The 15,939-nt window shown below is 33.5% G+C and overlaps 1 protein-coding gene across 1 annotated transcript; it reads left to right on the top strand.

The window, feature by feature from the left end:
* The first annotated feature begins 372 nt into the window (after positions 1-372).
* On the top strand, positions 373-14,565 carry LOC139482984 (uncharacterized). Its single transcript, XM_071267015.1, has 4 exons — positions 373-427; positions 1,004-3,270; positions 4,278-5,063; positions 14,488-14,565. The coding sequence occupies exons 1-4, from the start codon at positions 373-375 to the stop codon at positions 14,563-14,565; spliced, it is 3,186 nt and encodes a 1,061-aa protein (XP_071123116.1).
* Positions 14,566-15,939: the final 1,374 nt, after the last annotated feature.

Below are 15,939 nucleotides of genomic sequence, written 5' to 3'. Positions count from 1 at the left end.
TGCACATATGGCAGCATATCCCTTTTACAGATGAGTCCCGATTTCCTCTCTGTTCTAGTGATGGACGCACGAGAGTATACCGTAGTCAAGGTTAACGTTTGTCTGACTCTTGGTCATGGAAACGGCTCGTTTCGGAGGCGGGAGTGTGATGATAAGGGGTGGAATATGTAACAACGGACGCACACAGTTCAAAATCATAGATGGTAACTTGAATGATTTAAGATATAGGAATGACCCTATTGTTCTGCCTTTTATTCGACAACGCGGTTTCAACCACGTTCTCCAACAAGATAACGCTAGATATCACGTGAAAAGGATTTGTATGGAGTATCTTGAACAATATCAAATTCTAGTTCTCCAACGGCCAGCATTATGACTGAATTTGTCTCCTATAAAACATTCAACTTGGTAGACGTGTTTGAGAAAGGTAAAATCCACCGGAAACGCCACAAAATTTGCGTTTAGCTCTCATAAAGGAGTGGAATAATATAACCAAAGTCAACAATGTGACTTTGATAGGATTTATGCGTCGTAGGTGTGAAGCTTTGGTTGCTGCGAGAGTCGGTCATACTCGATTCAAAATTCCACAAACTGAAATTCCGGTTAATAACTTTGATCCGTCTTTATTCGGTTTAGGAAATGACGCGGACGTTATTTTTTTGTTACAGTGTCACGTAGAACGTTATCATAAACATGTTTTTTCTTTTTGTTATTGTTTTCTACTAAACGGTAAAATATTATTTTTGATTAAAGTGGTGCATCGTTTCTTTTGTTGACTAGTATAAAATGTGACAATTGTGTACATATTTAAACATAGTTAGTTATTCAAACGACGTACATAATGGTAAATTTAAAAAATGAAAATTTCTTGTCACAAATATAGATTGAAGATTTCCGCTACTGATTTTACAAAATAGGTGCAATTAGGGTAATCTTTCAGTAACGCCGAACATTAGAACAAACTGTGATAAATAACTGACAAAAAATTACTGTTTTTTTTCAGAATTACCTTTCAACGGTAACATGATTTTAATAAGAGGACTTTTTCCATTACTGGTGTTTAATTCAGTTTATTTATTGAACATTACCAAAATAATGATAGAATATTCTTCAATGTGTGGACATTATAGTTGCAGTAGCAGTGAAAAAAACAGATCTACATTAGTTATGGGCAAGTTTGGTCTTTGTCCGTTATGCAGCTGTAACACTAGGTGTATTCAGTATGGTAACTGTTGTCCAGAAGTGTTTTATGCGCTCAATATTTCATGTGTAAATCCAGCAATACTTGAAGGAGAATGGTGGAACGTTAACAATAGATATCCAGTCAGCATCAACAAATATAAAAATCCTCCCGTTTTAATGGTTACATCTTGTCCACAAATTTCCATTGAAAATGAACATAATGTTTGTCATGTTGATGATAGTTGGAACAGTCTAATACGAAACATGCCCCTAACATCATTGAAAACCGGTCTTACATATAGGAACAACCTTTGTTCAGTGTGTCACAATGAGACTCCTGTAGATCTATTAGCATGGGGAATTGGTATTGATTGTCGCGAATCAGTAGACTTTAATTTCATGTCGTCATATGATGACCTTTATAATGTTTCAACTGATAACAATTGTAGTATAGCCTACATAAAAGGGTTGTCGAATGAATTGAATCCCCCATCATGTAGCATTGAAAACTCAAGGCTTTTCTATGGCATTAATTCATGTAACATTTCTGGTACATGGAAATTGTACGATTTAGACATAGATCACGCATGTCAGACTTACGACAATCAATTCGATTATTTCAAAAACATTTTTTGTTATCTTTGTAATCCACCACTGTATGATGGACAGTCTATATCAACATGCAATGACACAGGTTTGTGGTACCCATATGACCCAGAGCTGGAAAAACTATGTGCGGAGACACCAATAACTCAAGTGATAGGTAACTTTAAGAATATATACTGTTACTTTTGTAATAGAAATAATGATCAAACAGCGCAATATAACTTCAATGATGCGTATGTAACGTATGAAGTAGACAGAAAAAGTCATTTCGAACATCTTTTCAAAATAAGGAAACTCAGATTGAAATATATACTTCACATGCTGACCAAAGAATCCGGCATTGAAAGTTCAAGTACTGTTAATGAATCTTTGGTACATTTTCTTACTACACCTTTGGACGATTTTTCAAACTCAAGACAATTCGACCTGCATAACGATGAACTGTTAGACATCTATACTAAGTACCTGGCATATTCTGGACTTGAATTATTTTGTAAAAACTATTCAACGTTTACAAAACTAGAATACTGTGACTGCGATGTCCATTGTAGCATAAGAAATCGGTATTATTATAATCCGTGTTGTATTGACAAACTTATTGAGCGGAGTAAAACCTGCACTTTGAATGAATACTCACTGAAAAGGAAAACATACATGGTGTACGATGAGTGCTCCAATTTTCCTCAGTCTCGGTTACACATGCTTTGTAAACAGAACTCTAACAAGGACCTGTTGAACATTTTACCAGTGACATTTATTAAAGATGACATTCCATTCAAAAATATATTTTGCTTCTTATGTCAATATAAAGAAATAAACACAACGTTCATAGAGGAGCATATTACAGATGATATAGAAATATGGGAGTTTTATATTTCTTGCAGAACATATATTCCGTATATCGTTCACATTTCTTTACAAGAATATTTCAAATTTGCAATGCAAAATAAATGTACAATAGATCTTAAACCATCGGATGATACAGTTGAGTGTGAAGATGAAAGTTTCGGTAAATGCAATTCTACAGGAAAATTGCAAAAGTTGGACCATAATATCAGACGGGCATGTGAACGTTTAGTCGTTCCAAAAGATACTGAAAATCCATTCTGCAAAATATGTAATCCGGAATCTAACACAGAAATAGTATATACTACTTGTAATCAAACTGGAATGTGGCCAGAATTTCTGTACAATGAAAATGCTGTGAATAACTGCATTAATCTGCCTGAAATTGAATATTATGCTCCTTATAAAAATGTATTTTGTAAAGAATGTAACAATCCACTAGAAATTCCACCAATTCCAGAAGATTATTACATAAATTTTGAAATTAAAATCAAAAATGATACTCACATTAATCCAACCTACATATTTCTACCTACGTTTCGGGTGTTATTTTCTCTTTTGAACTACGAAAGAACATCTATAGACAAAATATTCAAGGAGGAGTGCAGACCGGACCAATTTTACAACTCTATTATGGTAATATTTACGTTACATTTAGCATTTCACCTCTAATTTGAAAAATAACCACTTTAACGTTGATAACAGGGTAAGTCATGCCGGGTTTGGTTTATTTCAATGCCTTTTTCGCTCAAAAGCGTTTAAAAAAGATTCAAGAGTGAAACTACCCATCTGTTTTACTTCAGCGGTTCGTTTCTCTTATGCAAAATGTTCAATTTAACAATTCATGTCTGTTTGTAGAGAATTAAGATATCCTTAATTTAGTTTATGCAAGCAATAAGTAGGAAATTTCTTATATTAAGCGTGTATTTTGTATTTTGTTTATACAAGAGTCATGACATATAATGAAGATTTGTCGTTTTAGTTTTTGCATTTGGGATCATCAGCGGTACTGTAGTTGTGTTGTCTTTAGCTTATTACAGATTCCTCTAATGAAACGTCAAAAAGAGCTTCGTGTCTTATACATCCTCGGCATATTTTAGCTTTGAGCGTGCCTTATAAAGATATATCCAGAAAGCGTTTTGAATGTAACTAATTTATCATGTGTTATTTTCATAGAACAAATGACACCGATAGGACATAGGACTATTGCCTGGTATATTTTATTTTCAATACGCGTTTTTTCCAATATTAGCGAAAGAAATCCAACCTTATTTATAAATTTTCATAACAAAGTTTTCATATAAAGAGTGATCACATCTTCTGAGGTTTAACCAATTATAAATCTGCTTTTTACAAGAGTGTGTAATGTCATTTAAAATTAATAAAATTTTACACTTTCATGGAGGTAAAAAATCCTCTATTTGACTTTATGAGTTGAAAGTTTATAGAAGATTCAGTCACAACACAATGAATGGCTTGAGAGAAGTATGAAAGAAAAGTTTATACATGAATATGAATGTGACACATCTAATTTTATAAGGGATATGTTCTGCGTTGAAATACACCAAAGTGTTCATAATCATAATTCTAAGTCTAACAAAAAGTAATATGTTGATAATTATGTGTTATTTTTTTTTTTAAAGCAAACTTGTTCAGACCTGACTTGTTTTCCCGGTAGAGTATTAAGAAAGAATGCATGCGTTCCACTGATAGAAATAACGTATGGACTGGGATACATTCTTACACTTGGATTGGAAGGAGTTTTATACAACGACAATGTTACTAGTGCGGAATTCTTACAAAGTTTTAAAGTCAGCTTTATATCACACATTACCAATATTACGACTTTTTTCCAACAAGATCTTCTTATTTTGAGATTTAGATCTTCATGCTCGGACGAGTTAACATTTAAACGAGGAGACAGCATTAGCTTATCAAATTATATGAAGATGTCATTTCCGTTGGAGATTTATGTTAATCGTACACAGATTGAAGACAATTTATTAAAACTGACAAACTCAACAATTGACATTTCACATGGGAATGTTATGAATAAGTTTACAGTAACAGAACAGGTTTACCCTTTACTGTCGCCAGAAACATTAAAAACATCGCCTTTGAATGGAACCTGTTTTATTCATTCAGAAGAAGGTACTAGGATGGAAACGTATATACTAGTATCTGAACTGCTTATTTGTAAACAGATTGAACTGAAAGATGAAGGATTCACCGTAGAAAATAATACGAGAAATTTAATTGTCGGATTTTCAAGAAAGAAATTAGGTCCTATGAAATATATTTTAACACCCACAAATAGGGCAAGAATATGTAAAGATGATTACGAATGGCTCATTAACGAAGAAAGCAAATCAAGCATATATAAGGATGTTTCTGGAATTGTTTTGATGATTTGTACTTGTATTTCCTTGGTATGTTTATTTTTGACGTTTTTGACCTATTTGATAATTCCGTCACTAAGAACCGTACCAGGAAAAATGAACATGTCATTAGTGTTTGCCATGTTTTGTTCCCATACTGTCTATCAATTTGGGTTATATCAAACAAACAATCAGAAACTATGTTCTGCTATAGGAATTTTGATACATTACTTGTGGTTGGCTACCTTTGGATGTTTGAATGTTTGTTCATTTCATATGTATCGCATGTTTAGTAGTATCTGCATTACAAGACAACAAAATGAAATTGCCAAGCAAAAACGGACAATTCTTCTGTATTTGTTATACTCTTATGGAATTCCCTTTCTAATTGTTTCTTGCAACGTTGGATTGACGTCCATTGTTGATAGTGACAACGAGATTGGTTATGGTGGTCACGTGTGTTTTTTAAATAAGCAAATAATTAGTATGACGTCCATTATCACTGTACTATTATGCATATTTTAGGGGCCAGCTGAAGGACACCTACGGGTGCGGGAATTCTCGCTACATTGAAGACCCATTGGTTGCCTTCGGCTGTTGTTTGCTCTATGGTCGGGTGGTTGTCGCTTTGACATATTCACCATTTCCTTTCTCAATTTTAAATATCTATCATTATCACCTTTATTGCACCTATCGTTCTTGTATGTTGTAGTAATGTAGCTCTGTTCTCACTCACTGCGAGAACTATAGCTTCTAGTTGCAGGGTAACAGATGAACAGCTTGGACCAAATCGAAATCAGTTCACAGTTTACGTCAAATTATTTACGATAACCGGAATAACGTGGATTTTCCAAATAGCTGAATCTTTTTTACCGTCAACTCTCCAAGAAAATGCATTTTCTATGATTGTGTGGCTCTTAAATGCACTGCAGGGAGTGTTTATATTTGTCGCATTTATTTGTAATAGTAAAACAGTATCTTTGTATAAGGCAAAATGCGGGTTTCAACACCAAACTCCAGAGCGATATATACAATCAGTCGAACAACTAGGGCACATTAAACTGACTTGTAATAATAAAAAAAGATAGACTGTGTATTACGGTTACCAATAAGCATGGAAGTAAGATCCTTAAAATTGTCTTTATCGGTTTTAAAATTTATTTCATTTTTATGTTTTACAACAAAACAATTTCGATTAAACATATATTAACACTCATGGTCCTGTATCTTGTCAATTATTATAGTTATATAATGGCATCGCATATAGTAATTTCTTATAAATTAAGTCTTTGCACACGGGTGTGTCCTGAAAGACGTGGTTTACATTAGTTGATGTTAGTTTTTAAACTCGCTTTCAGTAATTGTAAGTACTCTTAGTTCTGTAAACAATCTGAGGGGACAATCACTTTCCAACTAATTATTAATATTTCGTATGATATGTTGTAACGTCACAGTTCCCATGTAAGGGGGAAGGGTTGAACACTGACGAGTAGGTTTAACTCTATCGCATTGTTCATTTCCATGCCTTTGGCCGGGAGCATGTATTAAATATGAACTCGATTGCTGTCTGTAATATTTGATTATTTCATTCATATAAAAAAAAAGATTTTCAAAGTGACAACTCTTCACAAAAGACCGAATGACACAGAAGTTAACAACTTTAAGTCATCGTACGTCCTTCATCAATAACCAAATCCAAAACCACATAGTCAGCTATAAAAGGCCCCAAAATGGCAAATGTAAAACAATTCAAACGAGAAAAGTCACAACCTAATTTATGTTCAAAAAAATAAATGAAAAACAATAATGATACACAACAACAAACGATAACTACTGTATTACAGCCTCCTGACTTGGGACGGGCACTTGCAGAATGTGTCGGAGTTTGCTAGTTTGTTGACGCAAAATCCTTTACCTAACCTGGGACAGTTGTGTAAAAATGCAAAATAAAAACTCACTATAAAAATCAGTTGAAAAAAGCCTTACTCATCAGATGGATTCAAATAGAAATACTTCAGACAAAAGCAGAGTGGATGTGGACGGTTACTTATACATCCACACAACAGACACACACTTATAACATATCTAAGAGTACTCGCACATACTGACAGCGCAGTTAGTTCAATGTCAATAACCACTGATGAAAAAAATCATGCGTCTACATGTAAGACTTAAAAAATATTCAGTACACATCCAACATCCATCAGATTTACTGTAAAGTCGTCATAAACAGCCAAGATACAGGTATCAACAGATTGTAGAGCCATGAATGTGCAGATGTATATATATGAAGTATTTAGTTTGATTTAATTTACTGATAACAAAACCAATATCAATACAACGAAAAACAATATTCAAAGATCTGATCACAGCTTTGAATTGTAAGCTTTTAGAGAAAAAAAGTTATTAAAAGGATCGATAAGTTTACCCAGGTGATATCGCAACTTCCGGTCTCGGTAAACAACATCTCAGACTTATCCCGCTTGAAATAATTTTCTACAGGTACAAACAAACATCCAGACCAAATCTCTATATATATACAAGAATTTAGTAAAGGTATTAATTAATTTGTGGTAACGAAATCCCTGACTAAATAATTTACCAGTATAAAGTAAAATCACAAAAATACTGAACTCAGAGGAAAATCAATTCGGAAAGTCCATAATCACATGGCAAAATCAAATAACAAAACGCATCAAAAACGAATGGACAAGAACTGTCATATTCCTGACTTGGTACAGGCATTTTCAAATGTAGAAAATGGTGGATTGAACCTGGTTTTATAGCTAGCTAATACATAAAAATTGAAATGCATAACGTTGAATGCAAAACGTCAAAACAGACGTTGTAGTTAGATACAAACAAATCCGCTGATGTTTTATTTTCAATTGTTTTACAATTTACACATTGTTGAATGTTGTAATGGTGACCTTTAATTGTTTACATGTGTCCCTTTTGGGTCTGAATATTTGTGAGATTGCCAATCATGCATCATCATTATTTTATGTAGATGACCTTTTAATAATTGATTTTGGACGAAGAAAATGTGAACTATTGCCTTAATCTATAATTTTTAAATTAATCTCTTTACATGGTTACTAGATCATATAACACTTTGAAAAACAAAAACACTCGCAATGAAAATTAATCAACAAATCTATGGACCAATTAGTCATTTGTCAACACTTGGTAACCTTTTTGACTGTACGATAAATCACAGATTTTGTGTTAAATGTTGAACTTGTTTCTCATAAATGAAGATTAGCAGGTTTATAAAAAACAACTAAAACTTTTGATCCTATCTTTACTTTTCATCTTTTTTAAATTATTGTTATTCAATAAAACATAATTGGTATTTTATTCACTTTAAAGGCGTATGAATTTGATTTTATGTAAATTTCTTGAAAGGAGCTTTATTGTAGCATTCTCTAGAGTAATAATATGATGTGGGATAACACAACATGGTGTTTGATGTCTGACTTTGTTCAATGTAAAAAAAAATGTCTTAGATATTAAAGAAGAAAAAAAACCTTTAACCTACTTCGTTTTCAAATTTAGAAAAGCAATGGGGGATGTTTCAAAGAGACAACAACCTGACCAAAGTGCAGACAACAGTCGAAGGCCACCAATGGGTATATATTTAAATTCGCTTTAGTGATCTGACTCTAAAAAGGAGTTGACAATATAGATTGGAATGTATACTTTTTCATTTTTCTTATAATAAACGATAGATGATACTGTTGTAATGTGAAAAAAACTTGTAAAGATATGCTGTTTATGCTGAATGAATTTACCATGTATTGTGAACGTTAGCTAGAAAATAAAGATTATTATGACTTAAGGATGTTCGCTTCTGTATTTCAAAATGACAAGCTTTTAAAAAGACTGTTATTAATTGATTGTACAGTACTCTGCCATAAGAAGTCGTAAAAATAACAATGACGGTCACGTCACGGAAGGGTAAACAAGTGTTTAACCGTCTCCATAGCACAATCCGGATAGCAATCAATCTATAGAAGAAGAAAAACTTGTGGTTGTCTGTGACACGTGCGTGATGGCGTCACAGTCGTCTGCATTTACGTTGTAGCTAATGTAAAAAAACAAGGGTCACAAGGGGAAAAGAAGTCTGAACTGACATCTGAGATCTGTTCTCGCTGTTTTAAATGATGCAGGTGACAGAAAAGGTGATATAGGCAAATTGACCGGCATCTAACAGGGTATACATCATATACAGTGTTTTTAAAAAAAGGTATAAAAATCGGAGTGATATCGAATATAGAAGAAGACTAAAATCCTTTCATTGTAGGCTGCGTAAATCTTTAACTGAAATTTCTTATTTTGTTAATGACAGCATTGATGGACTTTTTTTTCAAAACGAACTGTTGAACGTAACTTGCATTCTGAGTGATTCCACAAGCGGTCAGTTAAGGGGAAAAATTGTATAAGGGAGGTCATGAAGAAAAAAAAAGCCGAGTGGCATGATGAAGAGAAATATAAATAACGGGAACTAAAAAGCAGAAAAATACGAAAGGTCCGCATTTTTTTTTTTTTTTTTTAGATAAAATCAATTGAAATTTTGACGGGAAATAATCCTCTTTAAAAACATCTTTTATTAAACATTGGCACCTTTTTTCTTTAAAAAAAATAGAAAGGATATTATTAGAAATTTAAAAAAAAATGGCTTTTTAAAACTATATGTAATAAAATTATAAAAAAAAAGTAAGGGTAAGTAGGCAAATTTTTACTGGAACAGCATGGATAAAACGGAAGGAATCCGAAAATCTGACAAAAATGTTTGTGGTAAATTATGCCATGACACAATCAGATAATTATGTTCATTGGCGAATACTACTGTATTCCTACACTGATACGTTCTTGTTGTAATGACAAAGTTGATGATATAGGAATTAGAATTAAAATCATCCTGTAGTTGTAGAATGTCAGTAACTTACCAGCATATGTCTCCCTATTTAATTATGTCCTGATAAATATATCACAGGAAGGTTCTTTTAAAAATAATTTCACAAATGTATTGTGTAATGTCTTTGCTAATTCTTTGTACTTTGTCAGAAACATTTCATTCGATTCTTTCTATGCGATTGGCTGTATTGAAGAAATACACCACAAAACTAACCCTCTGCATTTCTCCATATGCAAATGGAATACTAGTGTATTTCGACACTGACAATTTCTTGTTGTTCTACAAATGACAAAGTTGAAGATATTAAAACTATCCTGTTTTTGTTGAATGCAATTGATATTTTCAACTTAGCTGCTCGGCATGGTCATCTTTATACATCACGTTATACTTGGATGTTAAATCAAATAAACATCAGTACCATTTATACAGAGACCAATAAGAATACATCACATCCGCAAAATCTATATACATGATAAGCCGCCAAATCTATATACATGATATAGCAGAGGGTTTGTTACTACTGTTACACCCCAGTTCTATTGTTATACTTCATAGTTTCTATTTTTGAAACACATGTAAATTGAATAAATCTATTGTTACGAATAACAATGGATTTTGATCACAGGCTGTGACGAGCGGGGTTTCCAGAAACCCCTGCTTCTACATCCCGCAAACAAAGTCCATTGTTATTCGTAACAATAGAAATTGATTATTCCTTAAATAGCATGAACATAAGAAATTACTAATAGCGTTCACTACAAATTGTTTAAAAAATCATTTTAAGAAATTCCAATAGCGAAAAAAAATAAGCATCTATTTTGAATACAAAAATAATCCTTTAATTACTCCTTTGCTGAAAGTAATATTTTTTATCTCAGTCATATGTCTCTATTCTGAAGCATTGATCTTTTTTTTTAAAAAAAAGTGAATTTCATCTCTCGATCCACCCCATCCCTCGTTATCCAGTGGCCGATCCGGGGTAAGGGTTCCGCGGGTCGGACCCGATTTAAAAGATCAATGTATTTGCCTGATTGGAACCCCATCCTTTTCTGTTGAGTTGGGACCCCAGCTGGATCAGCCCCTGCCCCGAAAAGAGAGAGTTACGAAATATTTAATCTGTATCTTTGTATGCTGAGCGTGTCTGGTAGTCCGGTTTCTATTGCAGACACACTTATCCCTTTGTAGGTCCGAATATGAATGTTTATTTATTCTCGAGAAAAAGGGGGCTTTTTTCTATAAAACCGTAAGATAAAAAATATAGTTATGATTACCTTTATTAAACTGATACAGGTAAGAACTTTGGGTCATAATATTGCCTTTATCTTTGGTCTCTTCTACCAAATCCAACGCTTGAAAAAAAAATGTCGTCCGTCTCATACCCTTTCATATTGACAACTGCATACAATGAGCATGACGTATTTTTTGTTTGTAATATGAATACACGATACGGCCAACCTTGACCTGCTGATCCATATTTACCCATGGATTTAATAAGAATATGCAAAACAACCTTGACATACTCACTTGTCAAATACACATATCCTCAGTGATTGATATAATCTTGCATCCAGTTCATGTTAAGTTATGGGCATAGAAAACTCTATAGTCCATACAGCATATTTGCAGGCCAATCTCAAATTACACCACTAAAAGGCTTTCCCTTAAGATATATTATTCCCAATACTCAAAACAAAATTATCTTCAACACTTTTATTAAATACTATTCCTTAATTCCTTTAAAACACTACTAAACATTTCAAGATACGTGTACAAAGTTCTTTATAAATAGTTCATAATTCCATAAATTCTCATGAATTTGACCACATACAGACTTTTAAAAGTTGAGTTAAGGCAATGCACTCATATCAAAATGAACATTGTCATTATTTTAATAACATCTTCAGCATGTGGAAAGCTTGTAAGCAAAGGGACTTCACCTCCAAGTGTAAGCTATGCTGGCTTGTCTCTTTATTTACTGTTGCTGAATTAAACACACTCTTTACTTCCTAATCAGGAACATTGCCAATTGTATATCTGCTGAAAATATATTAACCAATAACAAATTGTTTATTTGTACTTAAAACAGCATTAGTCACACCTTGAAAAGGAAAAATCCCTTTGCCTACAATTCACGTGGAAAACCAATAGGGAATCAGTGTCCCTCGAACTGTAGACAAAGAAATTTAAATTAATTTTTTATAACCATACATAAAATTTAAGTATATATTTGTACAAGTATACAAAATCATTCAACATTATATTTATTAAATAAAACAAAACAAAACAAAAATATTGCAATTATTTAATCTCCCAAGACAAAAAAAAAATTGTGACATATTTCAACACATCAATGAAAGTATATACACATCCAATAGTAAACATCATGAAATTACGGACAAATTATTAGAATTACTTTTAAATAGGTTCATTTGAACATAAAGTGCTTCCATCACTAATACCTTGTTTTCCTATTTTCAGAAATCAAAACATTACTTTAATTACAATTTGTTCTCACCATATTCTGATCAGAGAAAAAAAAATCCTTTCCTTTTAGGTTGTTCGAACTCATTGACATGAATCATCGTGCAATGTCATATCGCTTCTCCTTCATTCATTGCTATAGGTAACACCATCTGAAAACAAAAACATTCTATTCAGTTCTATGTACAATCAAACCGACCGCTGAACGCGGACCTCGACGAAGACACCTTATAATTCAATACACATCACTCCGGTAAACAACATTAATATCAAGTGACATCGCACACTAAATTATTCCACTTTCTCAATAAGTCTAATTTTTTCTAACAAAGTCTTTAAAGAGCATTTTCTATCAGTATTTAGGATGTTATAATCAATGAAAAGTCCACAACACTCAAAAGTAACAAAAGAAACTATTTACCCTGTATAAACAATTTATTATTCTCCTTTCAACTACAGGTTTCCAAAATGGCCAGAGCCCCCACTTCCACATATATTTTATATAGCGATAGCACTTTGCCCCGCACGGCATAACACATATCTGACCACCTGGGTTGATAATAACTACTAAATCCCAAAACATTTTGCCACCAAGGTCAAACGTAATGTTGGCGGATCCAGAAATTTTCATAAGTGGGGGCCCACTGACTGACCTAAGAGGGGGTCCGCTCCAGTCACGCTTCAGTTAAAGTATTTCCAATATAAGCAACCAATTTTTTTCCCAAAAAGGGGGGCCCGGGCCCCCTGGGCCCCCCTCTAAATCCGCCTCTGATTACCATCTAGTTCTATCAAGAAGCCGCCAAGGCAAATATAAATGACCTACAAGGTCTTGACGCCCTCAAGGCTAGTATTTTTTAATTCAATGTTGCCACCAAGGCAAATGTAAAAAATCATAAAAATGACCACCTAGGTCTATTGCCACCAAGGCATATATAAATGACCACCAAGGTCTTAAGGTTCATCATAACCTTTTGGCTAAAATGGCTGTATTTACACCCCAAATTTTACTCTGAGTTCAGACTAACCTATACACCTGCAACAGTTTTAAGGGATGGCAGGAACTAGATATATAAATTTTAAATGCATTTTATGTTTCAGAAAATTATAAACTTTTCTAGATTTTGCTATCCATTTTTTTCGTTCCTGCAGAAGGTGCAAAAATTAACTAAGTAGTGAAAACGATTGAGAAGCTCCCCTCATATAATCAATGTTGTGAGTAGTATTGATTTAAATGGACAATAGATGGACAATAGACACCTGTAAACAATAGGTGATTTAACAGGTTTAAACTGTGTAACTGAGTGGACCGTATCAAATGAAACTCGGGTGTTTGTTTATTTTGCTATCTTCTGCAGACTGGAAAAAAAAATGAACATCAAAATCCAGGTAAGTTTATAATTTTCTGAAACGTAGACTTCATATAACTTTTATATATCTAGTTCCTGCCATGCCTTAAAACTTTCCTGGATGTACCAGTTTGTCTGTACTAATAGTAATTTTGGAGGTGTAAACACGGCCATATTTTTCAATTCCTTATGATGAACCTTAAAGCCACCAAGGCAAATGTAAGTAAAAGTTAAAGAATATAGTTACTTTGCCGACAACACGTGGAGCACGACCTTCCAACAGCTTGGATATTGAAAGAATGAGGATGTATCACATGTACTTCCACCAAAGACATCAACCAATGAGGTTAGTTTGAACGAAGATAGCCAAATAAAGGTTACTAGTGGAGTTTCATGTAATAAGAAAACGGGTTTCTTATCCAGACACACCTTTCCCTCGGTGTATAACTATTACTACAGAAATAGGAAGTTAACAACTCGACTCAAAGGGGGTGGGGGCACTTCAATACTTCAATACTTTATTGATATGGGGTATCATTGGGGTTCTATTATATATCCCACCCTTTTCATATGATTTAGATTTTAAAAATGTATACCTTTTCATATCTTGCGGCATAGGTAAAAATGTAACCTTTTCCCATATTGGTTGTGTTTGGTTTTGTGCGGTTTGTTGAAAAAGTGGAATACCAAAGTCTCAAAAGTGTAAAAATTTGTTGATAAAACACAGCCCGGAACAACAAGAAAGATGACAGATTCACCGTTTGAAGAATGTGTAGGCAAATGTTCAGAAGCAGCACAGTCATAATAGTCACATCTGCATTATCCTTCAAATTCTTTTCATTCATCATGAATTTCACATTCCGGCATATTGAATAGAGAAATATCAAATTTGCTTAGAGCGAGGCTCATATCTGACGCTCAGATTTCTAATGGTTACACTTACAGCGATACTTTTGGCTGTGAAAAATACAGGGCTTTTCGCATTACAAGTAATGGGAGCTTTATTATCATTTATCATATATTTCTGATAGTTATCCCCACCTATTTACATATTTTCAACCTGAAAAAGGTGACCTATTCCAGCGGCACGTCCTATCACTTTGTGCATAGGAAGCGTCCCCTCCCCCAAGTTTATATTGATTAATGTTCATGTGGACCCTTTGGCTAAATTGGCTGCATTCAAACTTTTTCAGATAAACATGTTTGTCTATACTCAGAGTAAATTTTGAGATGAAAATGCAGCCATTTTAGCCAAAATGGCCATATTTACCTTAATACGGGTATGATTTAGAGGAGGATTTTGCGCTGGGCTAGACGATGCAGACGAAAATACTATTGGCATTGGTTTACTTGAAAATTGATGTTGTCGAGAGTAATTTAAAACCATGCACATGTAAACACATAATAACACTATGATAAAAGAACAGACAGACACCTACATGTCAACATATTAAACGCTCTCCCACGAAATAATATTTTATTTCAGTATGTTTAGCTTTGAAGGGAAATTACGATAAAAGCCTTATTTCCCCCTCAATATAAAATTTTGTCGTACGCTTAGAATATTTCCGTTGGAATGTATATGAGTCATAAAACAGACTTTTAGGAAATTTTCCAAAACTTATGGATTTCCACGAAATTTAGACTTGAAAGCTTAAGGTATAAAGCGCTGTATTCGACAAACTCACTATTTTAGTCAGATATTTCATTTATTTTATAATGTATTATAAGCATAATGTCACATGATCGTTTTGTCGACGTGTGTGCTAGCGCTTTTTCCGGTTCTGAAAACGAATGGAATGGAAAATGTCGTTTACTTTTTTAAATTACTATCCAAAAAACATTTTCATTAGCTATAAGATGGCTAGCTTTTTCGAAAAGCTTTTACATGTTTGTGCTGATGTTTTAAAATAAATGAGTCGTAAAGTGTGCGTTCACAATAAGCTGTGATATTGACAGAAGAAATGAACAGTCTATGGAAGAAGCGATCGATAAAAGCTTTTCTTATATCAACGAGCGATTTTGTCTTATATCAACGAGTTGCATTGTGGGAAATTTCAGACGAATGTTAGCATTTGTACGAAGAAAGGCAGATTTCTCTGTATAAAGTAATGACTCTTTTCTTAAAACAGGTCGACATTTAACACGACATACGTCTGGTGTATAATTTTCATGAGAT

This window comes from Mytilus edulis, chromosome 7 (genome assembly GCF_963676685.1).
Source record: "Mytilus edulis chromosome 7, xbMytEdul2.2, whole genome shotgun sequence".
Classification (NCBI taxonomy): domain Eukaryota; kingdom Metazoa; phylum Mollusca; class Bivalvia; order Mytilida; family Mytilidae; genus Mytilus; species Mytilus edulis.
Note: the sequence above shows the minus strand (reverse complement) of the source record. Positions and strands in the feature narration are given on the sequence as shown.

Coding starts and splice junctions, on each gene's coding strand:
- LOC139482984 (XM_071267015.1), top strand. CDS start 373: ATGACTGAATTTGTCTCCTATAAAACATTCAACTTGGTAGACGTGTTT. Junction 3,271..4,277: donor AATTTTACAACTCTATTATG/GTAATATTTACG, acceptor TTTTTTTTAAAG/CAAACTTGTTCAGACCTGAC. Junction 5,064..14,487: donor TTTGTACTTGTATTTCCTTG/GTATGTTTATTT, acceptor GATAAAACACAG/CCCGGAACAACAAGAAAGAT.